This window comes from Syngnathus acus, chromosome 15, assembly GCF_901709675.1.
Source record: "Syngnathus acus chromosome 15, fSynAcu1.2, whole genome shotgun sequence".
In the NCBI taxonomy this organism is placed as follows: Eukaryota; Metazoa; Chordata; class Actinopteri; order Syngnathiformes; family Syngnathidae; genus Syngnathus; species Syngnathus acus.
In genome coordinates, this window is record NC_051100.1 from 5,995,770 (window position 1) to 6,019,606 (window position 23,837).

Here is a 23,837-nt window from a genome sequence, read left to right on the forward strand (position 1 = left end):
TGGACTATCAGTCCACGCAGAGTGCTTAAAATAGAACAGAATCGTAGCGCTTGAGGAGCGTGTACCTTAGGTGGGTCATCCGAGCTATCTATCTGTGCAGATACTATGAAAAGGGGATTTAACCTGGACTATGTAGTATTGGGTTCATTTCCGTACTTATCGCAATGACCAACATTGGACCTTTCTTCATAGCTGCGTGGATGGAGACAGTCTAAAGGATGACAGAGGAGGTGGATGGATGCACACATTGGATACAAGTGACTCCTGATTCACAATGACATTAAACAGGCACCTTCTCCCCACACTGTTATTGGCCTACTGGTTCTATAACAGCCTTTCTGTTTGCAAGTGCTCTGGCCTACATATCGTGCATAAGGATGGGAAAAGCTCAACCGCACCCCAGAGCTGGGAACAGCAGCTGTTGAGATGGATGCTGCACAGATAAAAGCCAACAGGGAGGGTTTTACTTTTACTATGTGCCATGTCAGGCATCAGTGAGCTTTCTGCTATTCAGTTGCCCCGTTGCCGCTGCATCTGTCAATGAAATACTTCAGGTTAAAAGCAAATACAGTCCACTTGACTGAAGCATAAGCATGACTCATGGTGGTGATGCTAATGAGACAAGTGCAAATGAGAAATGAGTTTCTGTTTCTCAGAGAAGGGAGTAGAAGTGGGATGTCATCCTGCTGGTGATGAGTTGTAGAGTGACACACTCTTGATCCAACCATCAAGTTACCCATAACCCAACGTCAGTATCAAAACCTCATCCAGGTCTTTTTTTATTTTTCACTTTTTGTCAGTCTGTCATTGCAGCCAGTGTGCGGGAGAGTGTAGAAGAATCACACCCATCCATGCCATGCACACACATGAAACCCGTGCATGGTCAGATACAGAGGAACTGTGGTACTGATTCTGAAGCACTAGTTACACAAGAGTGGAAGAGGAGTTCTGTCACACACACTCGCACGCACACACAGCAATCTTTCTTTAGCTCACTTTAGCATGGCCTCCTCCTTTGCTTCTTCCTCCCGTTGCCGAGCCAGAACAGCCATGATGATCTTCCTCTCGTCCTCGGTCAAGTGGCTCAAGTCGGGCTCTGGGATGGCCTGAGCGACGGGTGGACCCCGAGGGCCTACTGAGGCAAACATCTTGCCGACCACCACCCTCCTCTTCCTTCCCCTCGATTGGGATCACGAAAACCCGCTGGCGGAGCCCACGGATCACGACATGGCCCGCGGATGAAGCAGTCTAAGGAGCGACTGATGCGGAGTTCCCATGGCGGTTGGGGGGGAGGCACCCGGCGCGGCAGCGGCGAGGGCGGCGGCGGCGGCGGTGTGATAGTAGCTATGACAGCGATGGTGGTTGTGGTAGCGCCAATGTTCACGATTGACGTTATTGCCTCTCCTTTTCCCTCTTGTAGCTCCGGTGTCGAACCCCCACCCCCCCTCCCACCCGCCCGCCTTTCCCCTCCACCACCTCCGTTTCACGGGGAGCCCATTTCTCCGGCGGTCGGTGCGGACTATGGCACACGGGGATGATCCTGGTTCCGGCCGAGCAAAGGAGAGGGAGGTAGCGACGGAAGGCGGTCTCCGCTCGACCACTGGCCTGGCTGCGTCGCTGCAAGGCGAGGCAGACACTTCTTGCTGATGCTGATGCTGATGCTGATGTCAAGGAGACAGAGCCGTCAATGGGACCGCAGCCCCTCGAGCGCGTTCACTTCTTTTGCAGCAGGAACGCGCCGCCCTAATTTGAGAATGGGGGGCTCCGCTCGCCGGGAAAATGCGCGCTCACGGCAGCCTGTCGCACGTATCAAAATAAAGGGTATCCTCAGGGGCGAGATATCAGGTTTTCCCGTCCCCAGTTGACAATTATCTTACGGCCTAACAGCCTTCAAAACACATGCAAGTGTTTTGTTTTTACTATATTCGGGGCTCATTTGGACAATGCATGCCTGCGAGATCAACTCAATTCAATAATAACCTTAATCATTTATGTGATTAACTTCATGTAGTATGCTGCTCAATCATCTGCTGCTCTTTAGACTCCTGTCTCTTTAAGGCTTAAACGTTCCCCGCAAGAGAACACCTTTTTCTTATTGGTCAGCTGTACGTATCCTATAAAGGGCCGTCACACTATTGAAGATTTCTCTGTCATTTACAGTAAAACTAGCACAACATACTTTGGCTTAGTGCACTTCAACAATTACAGTAAATACCCTCCATCGTGGGTGGTGCGTTCCTGACCACCCCTGTAATCAGTGAAATCCGCGATATAAAAATCCTCCATTTAAATAGACATGTTTTTGTAGCACTTACGACACTTTGTTTGTAAAACAGTAATACTGATCCATTCACATAAAAACATGTTTTAGGGTCATGGCACCATCGACAGTATACCAGCAGTTTATTTGTGTTCCTTTTTTTACCCTAGATGTTCACAACCAGCACTTTATTTTTACTACCAGCAAAAAGTTATAATAAACCTATTGCCATTCATACAACAGAACAGAATAAGTTGTGGCTTCTAATCAGATTTGTTCAATGAAACAGACCCAGATTTCACACAATAATTTAATTGGAAAGAAAACATTGGAAGTGAAACACGTGATCATCACTATTTTATTATCCCGTTGTGACATGTATTTGTTTGGGGTAGTGTTATAGGTTCGCCGTTAGGGGGCGCCGTGCACCTTCCATGTTTGTTTTTATTCGCCTGATGGTAGCAGAGAGTACCCATTTCATTTTTTGATTTGCTGAGCAAGGCGGAGGAAAGGAAGCGGTTAGTTAACTTGAAGTCGTATCCATATGGTATCAAGAGACCTTTTGGTAAGTGGTTGCTTTTTGTAACATGAAACGTTATAAAAGGTAATAAAGGGTTTCGCAAGCTGGTCACCTGACCCTTTTTACAATACGTATTCGTACTGAAATGTCGATTTCTGCATGATTGCCTTCTCTAAAAAGCATTTTTTTCCTGCATTATTATTTGTATTTATAATAAGTGTTTTATGATTGTAGGCGGGCTTTGTTGCTAATTTCGATATTTGCAGTCATAACATAAGTATATTGCCACAATTTCTTCCCTTCTTAGTTTGTGATCTGTATTTTAAGGTGAACATCTATTTACGTGGCTTTTTTTTTTTGTCAGTGATAGCGAGTTGTCTTCGTGTTTGAAAATGCTCTTGCTTTAATTTGTTTTCTGCTGTCTGCTGTTTAGAAGATTAGCCGCAGATAAGTCGGTTCTGTCTGACTGCATGCTTGTCACAAGAAAATAATGTTTCACTACACATAAACATTAATAGTTTCAGCAAACTTATTATTTCTCTCTCTGACGCCTCTGAGATGTCAGTTTGTTTTTAAAATGAAAAGTTATTTTCGGTATCATCATTCATTGATTCTCTGCACTGGTTGTCCCCACAAGTGGAGCATATTATCATTATCATAAGAATATAATGATCATTATCATCATTTTTGCAAGCTTGTCATCATTTGCTTTGTGTCTGCCTATACTTATACCTGGGCAAGGTATTATGAGGAAAAATATTAGTTATACCTCATTTTCTGCAGAGGTGATTGCCATGCTTCCTGTCATCGTGGTCCACGGAGGGGCTGGCGTTGTGCCAAATGAAAAGTCAAAGGAGTCCGCTGCTGGGGTTTGCGCAGCGGCTCGATCCGGGTATGTCATCCTCCAGCGGAGGGGAAGCAGCATGGATGCTGTGGTTGAGGCTGTGACCAAGATGGAGAATAACCCCAGTTTCAATGCAGGTGAATTGGCAGCAATCTGCAACATTTTGCTCAGTTTTTTTTTTCTGTTTCCCTCAGGTGGTCACAGGGGATTTAAAAGTTGAGTGCTCTGAAAAATATTTGGGCAAAATGTTCAGCAAAGGTGAAACTGCCGTCATGCATGGGTCATCTGTGTGGTTATTGCACTGCTGTGGGCTGGGCACGTTATAAAGACACTAGAGAATGCGTTATTCATTCATGAAGCTATTGCACTGCCAAGATTTTAAACTTACAATCCAATGTAACCCAATTCTCTTAATTGATCACGTTCCACCCATACGGCAGTGGAGCAACCGATAACTCCGTTAAAGGATGAAAATTGCGATATTGCATAAGTGGAATGCACCAATGGAAATGTCGGTAGAACAAAATTGTTGATTGTTTGAAAAAATACTGTATACTTATGTGGAAATGAATTCCAAATTAAACTATCAAGCAAAATTAAGGGGAACAGGCAGGCTGTGGAGTGGCAAATCTGGAGCTTATTAAAAATTCCTGGTAGAAGAGCCAAATTCCCAAAAATAATGTCCAAAAAGCATAACAATGTGAACGAAAGGCTGCTATCGTGTGAACTCAACTCTTCAGCATGAACTCACGTGATCTTGTGGTCTCACGGGTGCAGATTTCTGGACACGTACACCTGCATGCATAATGTTCATTCATTTGGAGTTGTTCTTTTTTTAGGGTGTGGATCGGTGCTTACCAACAATGGCAATGTGGAAATGGATGCCATTGTGATGGATGGCAAAACACTGGCTTGTGGTGCTGTCTCTGCTGTACGCAATATAGCCAACCCTGTGCAGCTAGCGAGACTGGTCATGGAAAAGGTAGATAAACCATCTACAAGGAACGCTTGAAGTGTTCTTGGTCCTTGCCCAGAAATGATTTTTAGTTGCAACAATCGTTTTTTTTTTTCTAGCGGTGTTATCACGGAATTGGTCATCTTACATGTCAGTTATTATTAACTAGTCAAATAAGTAGTAGGGTGGCACTTAGTAGAGCCAACTTGAGATTCATTCACTTTTTTATACATACGTTTTATCCAGCTCACGGACTTCTCTAGGAGGTCAAAAATGAACACAGCTTGATTAAAAAGTATAGAGGATTATTTGTTTCCTTTCTTTTCTGTGGACTCATCTCACCTAATGCTAATACAATTATCAGCCAAATTTCAATTAAATGTACCATCAATGTTTTTAAAAATTAAATTTGTAATATTTTCTTTCTTTTTTTTAGACCACACATACTTGTCTGACAGCTCATGGTGCTAATGAGTTTGCCCGGGCCATGGGTATCCCTGAGGTGCCCCAAGAATCCCTCATCACTAAATACGCCCGAATGCGGTGGGAAAAAAACCTGGCACCTGATGCCAACCCTGTGGAGTGCCAAATGTAAGTTATGTCATATAATGCCAATTTTAGTCCCTCCGGATCGTTCCATTCCAAACGTTTTATTTTTTTGGACTTGATTATAAAACACAAAGCACATTTGACTTTGCTCTGTGTGTTTTCAAAGACACTCAAAGGAGCAGGTCTAGTTTACTGTGTTTGGGAATTTGGCTGACCATGTTGCATCATGCTGGGACTTGACTGACCCTAAAACCTCTATAATTTGATAGCCTTCCAAGTGTCTTTTCCAAATCTTCTCAAAGTCTTCAGATGTACAGGTAGTATAAATTGTGCTGTTGCGCAAGTGATATAATGTCGAAGCACAAGCAGACAGATTCTGACAAGCAGCCTTGCAAAATACCAAGATGATGCAAGAAACTCTTGATATGCTCCAAGAATATTTACACAGATTACACTATTGACGTAACTGACATGTCTTGCATGTTTGCATTTTGCACCAGTTTATGTGCTCACTCTAACTTATTTGCATGAACCACACGGAAGACAGTATGCCCTTTTAGCACTTGCAAGTGGAGAAAACGTTCGTCACTGTGCATACAGCGATGTTCGAACGAAGTCTTATTTAGGCCTCCTGCGAGAGCATATTTATTGAGAGAAACAGGATAGGTTTGGTGAACCCCCAGCTTCTGGTCAAATCAGAGCAGGGAGTGTTTTAAGACGTTGGGAGAAACAGAACAAAGCAGAGGATGCAACCACTTTATTTTACTGCGTTGTGAGAACAGGACAAGTTTGGTTTATCATTATAGTCTACATTCCAACATAATCATACGATCAAAATAATCTATCAACCCTAACATTTTACCTTGATCAATATTTGCTATCCTGTTTGTTTAGGCGTCTGGTATTTGCATGTTTTCGTTTCGTTGCGCCAACAAAGATAATGAGAAAGTGATGACGTGTGTGTGTGTGTGTGTGGGGGGGGGGGGGGGTATTCTGAGTATTTTGCAGCCTACTAGTGTGTAATTATAGTTACTGTATCAATAAATATACCTTTTTGTCTGTGGTGTTTATTTGTGCTGCTTTATTCACTTATTTATTCACTACAGAATACAACAACTTTTTATTTACATTCTTATGACCAATAAGGGAAGACTTTAACATTACATGGTTTGTTCTGATGCTATGTGGAATTGTTGGGCCTTCAGTGATGACTTAAGAGACCTATCCTCCTATTAATACCACAACTGTCATGTCAGTATTTTACAAAATAATACACAAAATCTCTATAATTGCATTATAGAGAGAGAGAGGGAGCGAGAGGCATCTCACGTATTTGGGATCAATACCAATAAAACCCTTTATCTTCCTCCAAACCAATATGTTTTGGAGCAGTTCCTAATCGATATGTATCTAATAATATGACAAAAACATGAACATTGTAAACAAAATACATTATTCTTACAAGAGATTTTTTTTCAAACTATTTTCGCCTCTATAAATTGGCTACAAAATGCACAAAAATTACGATTCGTGGGGAAAAAAAGACTTGGACTACATTTGGACAAGATATCCCGCCTGACAATGCAAAGCAGCCTGAAATCATGTTTTCTTGTGTAGGGGAAAGATGGGCACCGTTGGAGCTGTGGCAGTTGACATTGAAGGCAATGTAGCATGCGCTACTTCCACTGGTGGGATTCTGAACAAGATGGAAGGACGTGTCGGTGACACACCTTGCATTGGTTAGTCTTCCGATCAGTAATGAAGTTATAATGAGGTGTTACAGGTTTTCTTTAACAAGGAAGGACAAAGGGTAGAGGAAACAATTCATGTACTGGTATATACTATCACAAAACAATAAATAAAAATAGAAGTTTGTTCTTTGTATGTGAATGCTATGCAAATAAATTTACAACAAGGCTTCATTTGCCCACAATTGCATAATACTAAAAAGAGAACAAGTGTGAGTATTGTAATGTTTTTTTGTGTGACAGGATGTGGAGGCTTTGCTGATAATCAGGTGGGAGCTGTGTCAACCACTGGCCACGGAGAGGCCATTATGAAGGTTACTCTGGCCAGACTCATCCTGTTTCACATGGAGCAAGGTACTGAAATACATACATGCTCATCCATATGCACAAAGACATTTATTTGAAACAAAATATATATTTGTGTTAACGTAAATACTCATCACTCAATACTCTGTCTAAAATGTTCCAAACTTAAAAGCTCAGCATGTATATAGGTAAACTGTCATACTCAGGTCAGTCAGTGGAGGCAGCCTCTGACTTGGGCCTGGCCTACATGAAGTCAAGAGTTCAGGGATTGGGTGGAGTGGTGACTGTGGATCCACAGGGTCAGTGGGCTGCTCGCTTCAGCAGTCTTCAAATGGCCTGGGCTGCAGCACAAAAGGATACCCTACACTATGGCTTGTACACCGGGGAAAACCTTACCCAAGGCATTGATGAACCTTGATGAGAGACAACACACCACTCAGGGAGGTTTGCTGATTTTATTTCTTTGTTTAAAATCAAAAAGTTATCCATCCATTCATCACTATATTTTTGGAGTGTCGTTGGGGAAGTTACATGGGTACACAATGAACGTACACTGCCAAACAGCCTTTAAAGGTTAGCATCAACACCACTGTATGGATGAGTTTGTAATGAAATATTTCATGATATAATTTGATGGCAATCTCGTTTCTGTTAGTGATTATGATTAATTTTGCAGCTAATCATGTTGATGTGGTTCCTGTTTGTAGCCACTAGAGGGTGCTATTGTAAATGAAACACCGTAAAATGGGAAGTGGGTCGACAATACAATATTTTCGATACTTGTCCCAGTCTGTATATTAATGACATGAAGTGTGTTATTACGTCAGATTGCAAAAAAATAAAATATTTTGAGGGATTTTTTTCCTTCATGGTGTTTTTGTTGTAATTGTTTGACAACATTGATAGTCAATAGGCCCATATATTACAGTGGCCTTTTTTTCCACTCTCTTGTTTTTATCTATTGTTTTGAGTAGCAACAATATCGGGAAGTAAAAGCAGATAAAATACAGGCAGGCCACACTAAACCTCTGGTTTATTGACTCGTGTTTACACTGAAAGCATCAGTAAAATGTGGGGATTAGTTGACACTGACAGCAGTGGTGACCTACAGACTATATACCACTAACTGTTCACACACAACATGTAAGCTATGAGCGCACACTTAATTAAGTAGCCTTAACTGAGACTTATTTTACCATGATGAATCAATAAGATTCATTCATTCTTTCATTAAAAGGTTAATGTTGAGGTTGAAAACCTTCGGAATAAAGTGAATAAAATACTGTGGTGCAGAATCTTGTGTAGCTCAAATCTATTTACTAAAATGTCTTGAATTTCTGCAATTCAATTCTAAAAACGCTAAAATTATTTCGGATTGCATTATAGGAATATTCATCTTTATTTATTTTTAATATTAGAGTCTTCACGAATCTGAAGTACACCTGTCTCTTAAACGAGACTTTTGGGGTCATTTCGTGTCCAACCGATGAGTTTGTTACGTGCGGCAGCCCTACCGGAAGTAGCTTCAAGTTAAATCTAACTTGCCTAACAGGAAAAGCGCATTAATTAAAAAAAATAAAAGCAAACTGTATACGAAGATTTACCATAGCATCTAAATTTGCAGAATTAACATATGACATTTTGATGGATGAATAAACTTTCCTTGATTCTTATAGTTTCATCCCCGTGCAATTTATAAAACCAAACATTTTATTTTGACGACAACCACGTCAACCGGAAGCTGCATAGCTTCGAAGCTAACATTGCTCATGGTGCAAAGAACGCTAACTAGACACCGGTAGGAAAGAAGGGGCAGGACGCCTTTCACTCTTGCACCTACATAAACCTTTGGCAGTTTAGACCACAAGATTTCCGATAAAACGCTGGATTAGGGTAAAACGTGATGTAAAAATCTTTTAAAGTCATCCGGAAAATTCAACTTAAGGACGCGACAAAAAAAAACAGTTCATCCTTCAACGGTGGAGTTTTGAAGGACAAGTGACGGACAGCTTTGACAGAAGACCGAAGTTCGCCTTTGAACCTTAAATATGTTTTTACGTTAATATCGCTTTCAAATAACCCTTTTAAAGGAATGGAAACTGTAGTATCATCCCGTTATGTACACTAAAGCAAAGCTGCTCCGCTGTCCCAACTGTTGTCGGTGAAGAAGTAATCATGGTGAGTAAACGTTGCCTCCGGAATTGGTACTTAACACTCAGTTCGTTTAACTGTTTGTTTGTTGTAATAATAATAATGACAATACTCATCTTAATAATAATATACAGTATTCACTTTTTAGTTCATGTTACATAGTATGTCGTCATGTTGTATTCATTAAATTTTTGCTGTCTAGTAAATGGGTTGATTTGACGAACTATATTGTACATTTTGCAAAATACATTTCTAATTTGGTTGTTATTGGGTTAAAAAAACTGGTTGTTTATCACCTTTTATGTATTTTTTTATGGATGTTCTCGTTAGGCTAGTTTGTCTTGTAATTGATTGCCTGTGGCTTTATTTCAAAAGATCACTGCAATATTTTTCCAGGTAAGGAACCAAATCAGAGGGTTGCCTGTTAATTTCTCTTCTCTTTCCTCCCTTGGGACTATGGCTGCTTTGGTTCCCACCCAGCCAAATAAGAATTTGGAAGAAGCAGGGACGGAACTGTACTAGTATAATCCCCCAAAGACCAAACTGAAGCTCAGTCAAGAGAACTGCCTACTTGGGACAGTTACACCATTTCAGATATTGTTCAGCGGAACCTAATGCATAACCATCAACATTGCAGTTCTGTTAAAAGTCACATCGCTTTTAATCTTCATGTGGTGTACAGTTAATACTCACAGGCACTTCTTAACTTCAGTGCAATTAATTACAGTTTGACTGTGTTTGCATGTGTGTGCTGGGTTGTTTGTGTTGATTCAGAGCTCTGGGCCTCTGTGTTTGAGGAGGGGTCTCCGGCCTAGCTGAGTTGACCTCAGTGTTGCCATGGAAATGACAAGAGTCACTTCCCGAATTCTCAGCCCATCCCAGAGTGCATTTGCCATGGAGAATGAAAAGAGTAGTGAGGTGAATTCTATTTCAGTTGCCTTATCCATAGCCTAAAAATGTAACAAATGAGCATTGCTAAATAGGAGGCTAGTTGAAAGGTAGAATACCCCAAAAAAATCCATTCACAATTTTGGTGTCTCATTTTTCTGACTATCTGTCTTTTATAGCAATTTAATCAAATCACCTTGGAGCTCCAGTTTTGCTTTTAATGACCAAGGATGTTTCTTTTTGCTTAAAAAAAGGTAACATTTCTATTGAAATATTTGAAAGTACTAAATTTAAAAAAAGAAAACAATTACTGGGTAATTTTTCTAACCACACTTTTTAGTATTGACTGTTTAGGGGACACTGTAGAGTTTTTTTTTTGCAAGGTATCCAAAGGAAGTCAAGGAACATTAACCTGCTTTGTAATCCTTTAGAAGTTAACGGTGTTAATAATCACAATTCTGGTTACACAGGCCACCAGCTCTGTTAGTATTCAGGAAGCTGTTTGGAATATCCGGTGGCCTGTTAAATTGCTGACATGGACTGGGTGTCAAGACAAGGTCAACTTGTCAAGGGTGGAAAACTGAGTGAAGAAAGAAAGGAGGCTTTTCACTGATAAAGAATGGAAACTTTGAATCAATCTCATAAAGGCCAAGGCTAAATGTCGAAACATTTTTCTTAATATAAAAGTTTTGGACCTCAGGTGGTATTACAGTGTAGTGTCTGTATTTGGAGTCATACGTTGACATTATATCAATATATTACTGGAATGATCAGTAACCAACTAGAACAATAATGAATGAATACAATGCGGTATTTTTGTGAGTTGTTTCAAGTGCTCACTTTTTAAAGATAAGTAGAAGTGTACAGGGAGTCATAATGCTCTTGCATACCCTTAGGCTTAATTGTGGAAAGTCATGCTGTTGACATCAAGGCCATTCCAGGAAGCCTGTAAATGTAAAACCCACTAAGCTGAGCTGTAACCAACAGAATGGAGGTTTTGTGTCTTACTACAAGAAATCAAGTTCCCAAGTTACCAATTACATTTTTGTAAAAAAGAAAAGTCCATGTTTTTGTTCTATATGTGTTATTGGCACTTTTGCACAACCGTTCGTCTCATAGTCCGGTGCGGCTTATCTATGGATTCTTTATGATTTTTATGACATTGGGAAATTATTTGTTTGTTTAATACAGGTAATAGAAATTCAATTCAAGCATTCAATTCAAAACAACTACGGCTTATCGTCCGATGCTACTTATATATGAACATAACAGAATTTTCCCTAATTTTAACTGGTGCGCCTTATAGTCCTGAATTTACGGTAGTCTTCCATGACTGACCCGGAAAAAAAAAAAAGATGTGAGACATCAAAGGTTCTTTTCTGGCACATACTGTAACTCAGCTAGAAGTCACTGACCCATTAATGGCATTCAACTTGTGCTGTTCATCATCCTCCCAAAAAAAAAGAGACAGAACTGTGCAGTGGCTAAAGGTAATAACTGAGAGTATTACAAAAATAAATTGAAATAACGGATCATTGTTAGAAATCCAAACATTCATGGTGAAGGTATGGTTAACAATTGGCTGAACAGTGCTGAAAGTGTTCCCACTAGTGTCCTATGCAACCACTCTGGGTGACACATTTTTAACAGCTGCGAGGACGTCATAGTAGCTACCCACAGAGCAAAAGTGTGCCCCTGAATTAACCGGCATTGCAGTTTAATGAATCAGTTATCACACAGCAAGCAAGTTTAAATTCTTGATTTTTGCAACCTTGCACGACAGCGCATTGACACCTGTAGTGTGTTTTGTGATTGTTACGCAAAGGCGCAAGTGTTTACTAAGTTATCTGTCATTTTAAGAAGGTTATCATGATATTGGGCAACGTCAATATTGCAAATGTCTGCAGTAATTCCAAGGAACAATAGCAATAATGTACACGTCTGAAATCATGAAAAGCATGAACGTGATAAGCCATGCACTTTGTATTTCACATTTTCTTTCTCCATACAAATAGAGAAATGCTGCAGGTCAGTGCATAATGGTGTCTGTGAAGGGCACTGAACTTCATATTTCGATTGTTTAGCAGTCATAGTTTTGTGTCTTTTTAATAATATCACTAAAGTGTACTTTTGAAAAGTATCTTGAACCTCATTTACTTTTGCTTGAAAAAAAAAAAAAAAGACAAAACTTGATTGTTCATTGATTGACACTCTTCTGCCGCGCCAGTCAATTATGTGATACTGTAGATTGCGTTGACATTTTCAAAAACTGCAAGGGAATGAGAGGTTAGTACATACACCTGCTCAATTTTGACCAGGGCTTGCTTCCTCGGACGGCCATCTTGTGCCCTTTACCGTTTCACTCCCCCCCCCCTCCCTCCCCTCTCTCTTTGTGTCTCTCTCTCCCTTCTGCATTAGCTGGTTGCCAAGAATCTGAGGAATGCAGGAATCCAATGTTCTGATAAAGTTTGCTTTGTTCCCCAAGAGACCTTTGTGTATGTGTGTAAGGGAGAGGGAGAGAGCGTTTTAACCTGAAGCGTTATGCACTTGAGTCTTATGCATGTGAAGGTAAACCGGCGGCCTGCTGCGAACACGTAGAGAACATGCTATTCTCTTCCCGAGCCATTTGGTTTTCAATGCATTGTCAAGCACCCATTAGGACTTTTCACAGAGGCCTCTGCTTGGAGTTAAGTGCAGTCAGACAATCAGGGACAAAAAGTTGAGTGCTCTTTAGTTAGCAGAAAGAGGAACAGGACGGCGGCTGTCTAAAAACTTTCTACCTCATTAAAGAGCTTCTCTTGGTGATTGTTGCTCATGTAGCATTTCAAAACAGGATTGGGAAATGTTAGAATCATGAATCCCTTGTCATCAGGGTCTCATTCTCATTCAAGCGGTCAGCAGTCATGATGTCAGTTGTGAACCACCTACTCTATTATGTGTCATTTATAATCTTGAAACCTTGTATGTTGGAAATGAAGATAAATGTTATTCTGTAGTTTTTCATAGTTGTTTTGCTACTCAAATGTAGCAGAAGTAGTGGAATTTGTGATAGTTCAAAAACAGCAATAGTGTCATGTATCTTTTTTTTTTGTAATGACAGTAACTACCACAGTTTTGAAGCCATTTTTTTCTGAAAGGTGGATGCTGCTGTTGATGAACTAGTTGGCGTAAACTGTATTTCTGCTAACTGTATTTCAATGATCAGATAATTAGCCAGACCTGCAGAAGCTGGATAACCATCCTGAACATATAAAAGGAGGGAGGAAGACAAATAAAACATCCAGGAAACTGGCCCTCGAGGAACAAGATTGAAGACCCCAGCAAGCGTATTCCTCTATTTACTCTCCTGCCATGAAATAGATCATTAAAACAATAAAACGTCTTTTTGAATGCTTACTGTAGAGGTCAGAATGTTCCATGTGCAGTTAGAAAAACTTTCATTTTATGCATTTCTTTTTTTCAGTCTGGGACAATTGAAATGCATGTTTTTCTCAAATCACAACAATGGAGGTTGACCTGCAGAACAAATACCCACTGTATTTAATACATTCCAGCAGAAGAGGCATGCTGTATATTTGGACAGACACAGTAGTCAACGTGAAGGAGACTCTGAACCGAGACAGGAACTGCAGTTTGTGTATTCATGTGGAGGTCAAAGAGAACGCGATGGGAGTTCTTCATAATCATTTGCGTGTGAAATGTAATTGGATTTCTTTGTGTGTGTGTGCGTGTGCTGAGCTGTGGGAGTGAGCATGATGGCTAAACACAAGTTGAGGTGTTTACATGGTAAATACAGTATGTGTCTGTGTGTGGGATGGGAGTTGAAGGCTGTGGAATGTCACATGCTGACAGGATGCTTGCTTACCGGACAACAATGTGAAGGGAAAAGCCATCGTGGAAACCAACAACTGTGCTGGACTAATGGCTAATGCAGTACACATATTTGGATTTCACCCATCTGGAAAAGAAGATATTTTTATTGAACTTGTTTGTTAAAATGTCTAGGGCAGAGGTCACCAACTTGACCTCAAGTAACCTTTTATGGTTGATGCTCTTTTTCAAGCACAGTCTCGTTGTGCAATAGGAGTCCAATTTATTTGCTGTCCCTTCCTATTTGTGAAAGGAACCACCTCTCATCTCCTCTCGTCTCATTCATCTCTCATTGACCTGATGACGTTTCAACAGAGGTTAATGAAAGGTGTCTTAAAGATTTTCCTTCTCTTATTTCAGCAACACAAGAATTAGAGTGTCACTCTTGATCCAGGGTGGTCATTAATAGTGCATGTAAAAATGTACGGGATGCAATTATTTTCTCTCGTCAAGACAAATGATCAAGACATGTCTTTTCTTTCAGGCTTCTACACTGCGTGAGCCAAAGGGAGCAGCGGCCCAAACCGATGCAGTCATGGGATACCTCACGAGTCAAAAACTGTTCATATTGTTAAGCCTGTTGTATACTGATACTCTTTCGAAGCTTCACCAAGTTGTTTGGCAGTCAGGGCTACTGTAAACATCCTTGACTGGAAGCTGGTGTTGGGTCTTGGGGCTTTCAGTCGGATGTTTGCAGCAGCCACCTGCTAGTACCATCATGTTGATACCTGGACACTTGATCCTGGATAACTAACTACATGTGAAATGCATACCTACTGCTGTTGACCAAAACAAGTGGCCACTGTCCTAGAGATAAAATTGCAGTCTCTGTTTTAGGGCTCTATTTCCGTCGACTGCAGGATGGTCCCGGATTGCTGAGCATGTTTGACAATTTGGCAGACTGCTCTCAGCCAAGCGAGGCAAATTGTCAAAGCAGGCAAAAGTGAATATCAAAAGTAAAATCCTAAACAAACTGGCCAGCGGAAATAATGATGCTTGTCTGTTCCCCGTGGATGGGAGCAGCCTCGTCCTCTTGAGAGACAAGCCCAAAAAGCAGTTGTGAAAGTTGAGATATTGATTGATGTCTGTGCACATAAGTGGCGCTGTGTAACACACCACAGGACCACAGACATGGAAAAAAGAAGGAAGGAAGTAGGCGTGCCATTATTACAAACAACCTTACGGCCACATCCATCATACCGTGCCATGCTTCTTGCAGCTTTTGTTTAAACAGTCTGCAGTGGTCATGGAAAAACTACGGAACATCTTATTCTGACAATATTGACCCGTATCACCTCATGAACTAATTTTATTGTATTTCTTCCCCCCCCCCCCCCCCCCCCCTTACATTTTTTTTTTTTTTGAGTAAGCCTCTCACTTAAAATGACTTCTGAGTTGCAGGAAGTGTAAACATCCTACACTCTCGGCATCCACCCCCTGGTGGCCGGGAGTGGGGCTGTTTGCACTGCATGGCTCAGGAATTCAGCAACTGGTGGGACCAAAGATATCCTATCAGTGGTTATTTATTTCGCTGGTTGGAACGAGTCACACTGTAGTCACATAGTGTATGTTCAGCTAATGTCATACTTGCTCTCTCGTGTTTATTTAGAGAATATAATGTTCATGTTTGAGCCCTTTACATTGGTTCAGAAGGCACTTAAAGCCTTTTTCAGGGTGGGTTGGCAAATTGTGTTTTGATAGGCTTTGCAAGAATGCCATATTGTATCAATTATACAAATTAAAATGTGATGAGTATAAAAGAATCTATTAATTGTATCATTGCTGTTTTTTGTGCAATCTTGCATGCATGAGAATTAACTTCAATTGTTGCTGTTTACAATTTTTAATGTGCAGAAAGTACAAAGTTTTAGATCTAATTTGAGTTATGTCTTCTAAATAAAATACAATACTTGCAGTACTTTCAGAGTCTATAATTAGTTTTTTTTTTTTTTTATAACTAAAATGTGATCATATAACAGTAAAGATAATTGTGTCATCTCTAGGTACATACGCATAATGATGCATAATGACCTTGAAATGTGATAATGATCTTGTTAATTTGGCCCAAGTCTCCATGAGGCACCTAAGCAATGTTTCATTTTGGGGTTATCTAACACAGGACTATGAGTAAAAAGAAGATTGTTAAAACAACTGCTTAAGGTGCAGCACACTGCTGGCAGGAAATGAAGGACAAGAAGACAGGAAGCACATGGAGATGCCATCTGTTGTTGGGCAACAACTCAGAGGAAAGTGTCAATTTTGAGACACATGGCATTCTCTTAGCCAAGCACACACAAATGGTATAAAGGAACCAGCATGCAAAGAGCAAGCATTCAGTATATATATATATATGCAATTTGAATATATAATATATGTCCCAAAGTTGCTGTGAGCTCTAAATACAGTTTTATGAAACTTCCTAAAATGGTACATTTGCACAAAGAAAAGCAAACAAAACTTTCATCTACACGCCCAATTTTTATTTGTGCATCATTTTGAATTATTGTGCCTTACATAAGCTTAGTATACTGTAAAGTCCAGGAAGTACTAATATAACAATAGTGAAACATGGAACAATCATTAAATGAACCAAATACAAACTACAAGATGTTTTCTCCAATTTCCACACATTTTTAAATATACAGTATATACATATGTATTCTATATATAAAAAAAAAAAAAAGAAAAAACTACACAAGAAGTGATTTGGGAAATACTACCATTTTAGACACCAATTTAATACAAAAGAGGCACTTTATAGATATATTACGTTCACACGTACCCGCAACACATACCCACATACAGTAGATAATACACAAAGTATGCTTAAAAAGTCAAATAGTTTAGCCCATGTGAACATATATTTCACCTGAAAAGTTAGTTTTACAATTTCATCAAATGCATGGCTGCGACCTTGTCAGCCAGCAGGAAGAACACTAGTCAGGAAGTCGGTGAAGGCATTTCTTTACAAACATAAGCGTCTGCCAAATTCTATTTGAGAAGGCCTGTCTGGCTGAGGAAAAAACACGCTTTCGGTCCTAGGAAAAACCTCAAAATCGTGACCACCCCAACCTTATACAGGACCAAGTACATTTAAATACGCAATAGAGGTTAAGATAGAGTAACAAATATTATCACTCCAGCATAAGGCGCTGCTCACGCAAAAAAATTAAACGTTTTTTTAAGTGCATTTATACCCTCATAATAGCATATTAAAAACTCACATTTATGGGCTCATATTGTTCACACACAATTCACTATCACAGTCGGGTTGTCATATACATAGCCTTCCTAAAAACGACTAATGTGTATCCATTAATGAAATGTACACATATTCATTTTAAACTTCATTGTGTGAATCTTAAATTGTATAGCTTGCACTTGTAGTCTCTATTGGCAATCTGACCATACACTTAATACGTTTCTACCAGGAAAACAAAGATTGTCCAAAAAGTTGACTCAATTTGAGGCCTGTTATTGCCACCAGTTGCCAAGAATTGTGCCCAATACTATTTGGGTAATGCTATTAAAAATTCTGATTTTTATTTGTATTCACAATCGCGGTACTATTTTATTTTTCTATTTTCAAAAAAGATATACAGTATACTATATTTGACAAAACAAACACCATAGATAATGTGTTAGCGTTGTTGCTATTTAAAGGTACTGTACAGTACTTTACAAATAAGTGACTTTATTAAGGATATGTAAATTGTTCATGTGAATAAATATGATTGGTAACACTTTTTAACCTTTCATTGCGTGATTAGGATTTACCAATATTTTATTATGCATATAATTGTAATTTGTCACACGTTTACCTATCTACTATTTTCAATCACAACAATAGATCCTGTAAGCCAGGCACTAAATATGAGATGTTGCGGAAATAATACGACTTTTAGGTGCATCAAGCACGCAGAAAGTTTTGTGAGTCACATAATGTACATTTGGCTATTTGTGTATTATTGACCTGTACTTTATTTATTGCATTAATCCTTTTATAAAGACAGTACAGTTTAGTGATGTCACTAAAAAGGCGTGGCCTATTTTAAATGGCTACAAATACCAGTGAGTCACATGAATGTCTTTGCGGAAGGTTTGTAAGGAGTATGATTTGCACCAACTAATTTAACAGCATTCAGGGGCAAAACCTGAATTTCTCACTACTCTAAAATATATAGAATTGATCAAGTATTGCTATGTGTTCTTAACCTACTCTGCACAATTGTTTTACTGAGTTTGATAAGAAATAATAGAAAGGTTCTCCCTGAAATCTCACTTCCCATTGTCACACAGAGTAGGCTTCATCCTGGTTCCTACCGTGGCTCCACTTTCAGGGTTTGATTAATTGTATCAGTGGATCAAGCATGGCAAGCACCTGCTTCTCAGGTGCTCCAAAAGCCAACCACGTTGGCTGACAAAAATATAAGGCCTTTAGTCTTGTGTTTCAATGTCCCTGAAATGGGCCTCCACCATTTCACATGGTTTGGGTGTTTCGTCCACATGTGGTCTTATTTTATTGTCCCATCCTAGCCAAGATTCTCTAGCATGTTTTAAATTAATCAACAGCATTCATATAGTATATATATCTATATATGTGTGTGTGTGTACGTGTGTGTATATTATAAGCCCTTATGATTTTCTACCCTAACAACGAGTAATACGATAATCTGTCTAATGTCTTAATTTACTTTCTTCCTATTGTTTGTATACAAGCAGTTTTTTCTTCACATATCATAATGTATCAACTTTACTTTTAAAAGCCAATATGAGTCAAAGCAGACAACTGGCACCTTACAAAGGAACAGCCTCACTGTAATCACTCCTCTCCAGCATGATAATAAGAGCCCCCTCCAGTCCATGCATGCTGGAGCCCAGTTGCGTATATCCATCCAGGTTCTGTCCGGCCACATCCTGGCATACCGTGGCATCATGGTAAGACAAAATTGTCTCGCTACATGCAGAGGCAAGGATGGCGCTCATCTCCCCCCTCCTCTGCGGTTCGGGTGTGGGAGCAGGTGCTCGGATCCCGCTACTCCCGGCCCCCGTACTAGCACCGGCATCTCCACTTCTAGCTTTGGACCTCTTAGATGGAGGACCCCAGAGGAAGGCGTGAGCAGGCCTGTAGTGCTTGCGGGCGTAGCGCAGCAGCTGTCGGCGGGCGGCCGGCCGGCGGATGGTGTATACAAAGTATTCCAGGATGCTGTGTTGCATGTTGGGAAGCGTGTTGCGATGCAGCGACTCCTCCAAGAAAAGGCGCACCAATGGCGCTTTGAAGGCCTCGTAGCCGAGCTCTCCCAGCGACTTCAGAATGCGAGTAATGCGCAGGTAGTTGTGCTGTGACCTTCACAAAAGAGACAATTGCTTCAATCTGTGCTACCATGGTGGAAAAATTACGTCGCTAATATTCAAAATGTTAAAACATGACCTGACTTACTCATTAAGGTGACGGAAGCGTTCCTGCCAGTTGGAAGAACGAGCGACATTTCCGCTCTTATCGAGAAGTTTGATGCCGTAAAAGTCCAACATCAGGGAGTAAGCTGCCAAGAACCTCCGCTTGGCTTCTCGAGTGCTTTGGAATTCCTGAAAGGCGTCATGAATGGCAATTCATGTGTGTGGTGTGACTGAAGTTTTGTGTGATACGTGTCTTACCTTAATCTCGTCCTGAGTCAGTTCATGTGCGTAGAAGTTTAGCCCTTGTTCTCGTAATGGGAACAGCCTTCCACCCAGCAAGTGAAGAAAAAGAAAAAACATTTACAAAATATCACGACTAAGGAAAATGTCTTACTTACCACTGAATATAGGTGTGATTGTGCTCCAGCTTGTCATAATCACCTCTCCACCTTGTCAAAATCTCTTCTATGTAGATACCTGAGCAAAATAAATTTAGCACAATATTGCCAGAGTCAACATTGCTTCACTCTATTGTTTGCGTCTTTACGTGTCCGTCTCACCGTCAGGTACAAGTGGGATCTTGTTAAGGTAGAACCGTAGGTTGCGGTACTCGTTGGGTTGCCGGGACTTTTTGTAATTCTGCAGGCACACATACACAACAAAGCCATTATTATATTATCAGCCAGTGTCTAAGTTTACCAATCGGCTCAGTTGTATTTAAATGGTTATCTTGGAGTTAAATCCAATGTTGCCTGGCTATTTCGAGGTTTTAATATTTCAGATTCACTCTATCATGGATTTTCATTTGTGGCTGTAACTTTATCTAATGCATCTTGACCTCGCTATTTTGTGGGTTTTCTTGCAAGTTTTTTTTCCCCTTATTGTTTTCCTATTTTTCCTCATAAGCTTAGTCGAGTTACATCTGAAGTAAAACAAATGGCTGACGGTCGCCCACTTATAAAAATGAGTTGCAGAACTGTGACTGTGTTGTGCCTCTTAACCAACCATTAGCAAACAAATTGCCATTACTGTGTTTGTGTCTGCATTTACCGGATAGCAGTGGCGGTATTTGTACAAATCTCTGGCAGCGTAAAAACTTCTCTTCATCTTTGGAAGAAACTCAGGAGAGTCAGTCAACTGCGTAGGAAAGAGAATGAGAGAAATTTTTGAAAATCATATAGCATATAATAATAAAATAATGTCATTGCCATAGCTCGCTGGTTAATTTTTCATCCAGTGATATTCAAGCCTCTGTGGAGGTCTGGTAGTAGTTTTGTTCAATGCTAACAAATGTTTGCATTAATACAATGCAAACATTTTTGTCTTAAATCACTAATAATGTGCTACTTTACATTTGGCCGTTTTCGCCTGTCACAACGTGTTGACAAGAAACAAAAGTGACAAATGAAACAGAGCAAAATAGCAGAAAGGAACAAAAGAAACATCCAAATTTTGCAATTCAGTTACATCACATTGCACGCATATTGATGACATGGAAGCAAAAAAGTGAAGACCAATTCATCAGCATGATTCAAGGAAGGACACCACACAAATAGAGCTTCCGGGCCGCAAGTTTCAGTTACCTTTTTTGGAATGAGGAATACAGACTATGCCAGTAATAGATCAGTGTACCTAATGCACAGTACAGCCACAAAATTATGACCACTTGCATAATTTATAAAAAACAATTTATAATAATCTTAATACAAGAGCTGCATTTCATGTTTTACCCATGCCAAGGTATTAAACACTCAAATGTGGGTATTCAATACTGTTATAGATATGTTTGTAATTTGCTGTGGTGTAAAACTGTGACATTGGGGACCCTTCCTATTTCGTAAGTCATAATCACAAAATGTTTTCACACATTATATTATAATGCTGAAAGGTTCTAGCCTACTGCAAAATGTTTATTGTTAAATGAACACTTGTCAATCAAAATTGAGCATTATTACTTTGCAAAGAAAGAATATTTGGTATAACAGCAAGGATATCTTTATTGTGCAAGCGATCATAATGTATTCCGTCTATCCACCTGACAGTAAAATGAACAAAAAGCTGTCGTCGACCATATAGTAGGCTCCGCCCACCGTTATTGTCTACAGTAATATGTAATGTGCACAAAAAAAAAAAAAAAAGCCCTTTCTGTGTCATGATATAACGTGTTGGAGCCCCCCGCACCTTCAGGGACGAGTCTCCATTGCTTCCGACTGCCCACTCGTTCTCCGCCGGGCTGACGCTCTCCGATATGCCGCTGTCCTCCTCCGCTACCGGTTCGTCGCCCTCCGAGTCCGAACCCCACGTCGAGTCGCATTCCTCCACCGTGCTCGGCTCCTTGAATCGCCAGTTGCCCAACAAATTTCCCATTTAAGACACGCTGCGCCCGCTCCCCTCCCCTCACCTAATATTATGATTACATTATCAGTATTATGATGTTGCAAACAGGTATTGGTTTGCAGCTGTCGAGCGCCGGTGTTAGATGTCAAGTTGCTCCCATGTTATCTTGCTCCCCGTCTCGAGTTACGACTGTTATTGTAAGGCGGGTTGCGCAGTTTTGTGTTTCGCGACTGCAGATTCGTCACAGCGACTTGGAACTTCCCTGATTCCAAAACTGTTCAAATTCTCAATAAAAACGCTGAACGAAACGTCTCGTTTGCATTTCCGACTGGCTGCAAAAAATAGCAAACACTTAAAAAAAAAAAAAAAAAAAAAAAAAAAAGGCATCATCCGGACTTGATCCCGTGACGCAAAGAACTAAGAATGGTTTGTAGGAGAGCCTTAACCGATGAGCTATCGTGGCACAGCTTCCTCAATAGATAATGTTTTATATAGCCAACAACACTAGATTACCCGGCGAGGGTACGCGTTGATCTGACCCGCCCATGTTAACTGGGGGGGAGGCTAATGTTGCCATTGCATCGTGAATTGCATTTCCTGTTCACCAACTGAACGGCTACCTTTATTGCATGAAGGGATGCGCCGTTATGCAACAACGGGGAGATTATGCTACTCTTTGGGTAATCTTGATTTTATAACACTTATAGTAGTTTTTAAATAACGTGTATATACGCCTAAATATTGTTATCCAATATATCTACTGCAATTTCACATTAGATTGCTGATTTGAAATTTACTTTTATTATTATTATTATTTTAAAAAACATTTGTGTTAAAACTTGAGTTTTTCCTTGCCCTCCTGGGAGTCTAAGATCAGGGGATGTTTGAGAATATTTGTCATTTTTCACACGTCCTGAGTGTTGTCAGTCACCTAAATGTTGAACCGATGCTGTGATGTACCGAAGTCAAATTCCTTGTTTGGCATGCTCAAACATGGCGAATAAAAATTCTTGAATCTTCAATCTTGTCTGGTGTTTTATTCCTTGTTTAGGTCCTGTGATTAGGTACACCTCACGGACACTTCAATAGGTACACTACACGAGGTAAAAAAAAACAAATGAATGAAAAATGAATAAATGAATTGTTTGCATGTGCGTCCACTTAAACAAAGCGAGATTCGAATTCTAAAAGCAGACACAGGTATGTGGTCGCATCTGGGATCGAACCAGGTTAATACCGACCAAGAGCCTGTGTCACTAACCAGTGGACTATTTCAACCCATTAGACCTTGGCCGTTTGTACTCATTTGTACTAGTCATGTGTATTCCAGTTCTTTAGTGAACTGCATATTTAGAATTGGTTCACTCAAAAGATTTGTTCAAACGAATCGTTCACCGAATCGTTCGCTACACTTTCTTATTTATTTATTTATTATTATTATTTTTTTTTTACCTCGTACCTAATAACAGGCCACTTTATTAGAGCAATATCATGGCCAAAGGTCACAGTTGTCAAGCTCTAGTCCTTGGGGCCGCGTTCCAATATGTTTTCCAAGTTACCTCGTTAAGCGCACCTGCGTGAAAAGTTTTAGCTCATTTCATGTTCCGCAGGAGCTAAAACTTTTCACGCAGGTGCACTTAACGAGGGAATCACACGGACACTCCATTAGGTACACCGCCATTTTCAAGTGTACCTAATAACAGGCCACTTTATTAGGGAAATATCATGGCCAAAGGTCACAGTTGTCAAGCTCTAGTCCTTGGGGCCGCGTTCCAATATGTTTTCCAAGTTACCTCGTTAAGCGCACCTGCGTGAAAAGTTTTAGCTCATTTCATGTTCCGCAGGAGCTAAAACTTTTCACGCAGGTGCACTTAACGAGGGAATCACAAGGACACTCCATTAGGTACACCGCCATTTTCAAGTGTACCTAATAACAGGCCACTTTATTAGGGAAATATCATGGCCAAAGGTCACAGTTGTCAAGCTCTAGTCCTTGGGGCCGCGTTCCAATA

At 40.2% G+C, this 23,837-nt stretch overlaps 3 protein-coding genes and 1 long non-coding RNA gene across 11 annotated transcripts in view; 2 read left to right on the forward strand and 2 right to left on the reverse strand.

The window, feature by feature from the left end:
* LOC119134458 (regulating synaptic membrane exocytosis protein 1-like) overlaps window positions 1-1,458 on the reverse strand; it is a 32,850-nt gene extending 31,392 nt beyond the window's left edge. For all 7 annotated transcript variants that reach the window (XM_037271140.1, XM_037271139.1, XM_037271138.1 and 4 more), the window contains exon 1: window positions 997-1,458. In XM_037271140.1, the coding sequence (XP_037127035.1) occupies window positions 997-1,148 (152 nt within the window). In that variant the 5' untranslated portion in view covers window positions 1,149-1,458. The remainder of the gene's footprint in view (window positions 1-996) is intronic.
* A 1,224-nt stretch (window positions 1,459-2,682) lies between these two features.
* Window positions 2,683-8,039, forward strand: asrgl1 (asparaginase and isoaspartyl peptidase 1). 2 transcript variants are annotated; one of them, XM_037271141.1, is made up of 8 exons: window positions 2,712-2,825; window positions 3,015-3,057; window positions 3,564-3,761; window positions 4,464-4,606; window positions 5,016-5,170; window positions 6,746-6,867; window positions 7,120-7,230; window positions 7,389-8,039. In XM_037271141.1, the coding sequence occupies exons 1-8, from the start codon at window positions 2,805-2,807 to the stop codon at window positions 7,598-7,600; spliced, it is 1,005 nt and encodes a 334-aa protein (XP_037127036.1). In that variant the 5' UTR covers window positions 2,712-2,804; the 3' UTR covers window positions 7,601-8,039. The 2 variants fall into 2 exon arrangements, with proteins under 2 accessions (XP_037127037.1, XP_037127036.1); XM_037271142.1 differs by lacking the exon at window positions 3,015-3,057 and having other exon boundaries at window positions 2,683-2,825.
* Window positions 8,040-8,954: 915 nt separating this feature from the next.
* On the forward strand, window positions 8,955-14,646 carry LOC119134436. Its single transcript, XR_005100325.1, has 2 exons — window positions 8,955-9,360; window positions 14,576-14,646. It is a non-coding gene; the product is annotated as an uncharacterized LOC119134436 (long non-coding RNA).
* Window positions 14,647-16,553: 1,907 nt separating this feature from the next.
* Window positions 16,554-22,188, reverse strand: LOC119134414 (opioid growth factor receptor-like protein 1). The gene is made up of 7 exons (XM_037271079.1): window positions 21,670-22,188; window positions 20,539-20,625; window positions 20,049-20,127; window positions 19,887-19,965; window positions 19,747-19,813; window positions 19,532-19,677; window positions 16,554-19,438 (listed from the first exon to the last, which is right to left on the reverse strand). Exons 1-7 carry the CDS (start codon window positions 21,853-21,855, stop codon window positions 18,889-18,891), a joined length of 1,194 nt encoding a protein of 397 aa, XP_037126974.1. The 5' UTR covers window positions 21,856-22,188; the 3' UTR covers window positions 16,554-18,888.
* Between the last annotated feature and the right edge of the window lie 1,649 nt (window positions 22,189-23,837).

Excerpts from the sequence above, each read along its gene's own strand:
- LOC119134414 (XM_037271079.1), bottom strand. The coding sequence starts at position 21,855 with ATGGGAAATTTGTTGGGCAACTGGCGATTCAAGGAGCCGAGCACGGTG. Across the intron at positions 20,626-21,669 it reads ATGGAGACTCGTCCCTGAAG|TTGACTGACTCTCCTGAGTT; the intron begins GTGCGGGGGGCT and ends TTTCCTACGCAG. Across the intron at positions 19,966-20,048 it reads GATCCCACTTGTACCTGACG|GTATCTACATAGAAGAGATT; the intron begins GTGAGACGGACA and ends TATTTTGCTCAG.
- asrgl1 (XM_037271141.1), top strand. The coding sequence starts at position 2,805 with ATGGTATCAAGAGACCTTTTG. Across the intron at positions 2,826-3,014 it reads TGGTATCAAGAGACCTTTTG|GCGGGCTTTGTTGCTAATTT; the intron begins GTAAGTGGTTGC and ends TTATGATTGTAG. Across the intron at positions 5,171-6,745 it reads AACCCTGTGGAGTGCCAAAT|GGGAAAGATGGGCACCGTTG; the intron begins GTAAGTTATGTC and ends TTTCTTGTGTAG.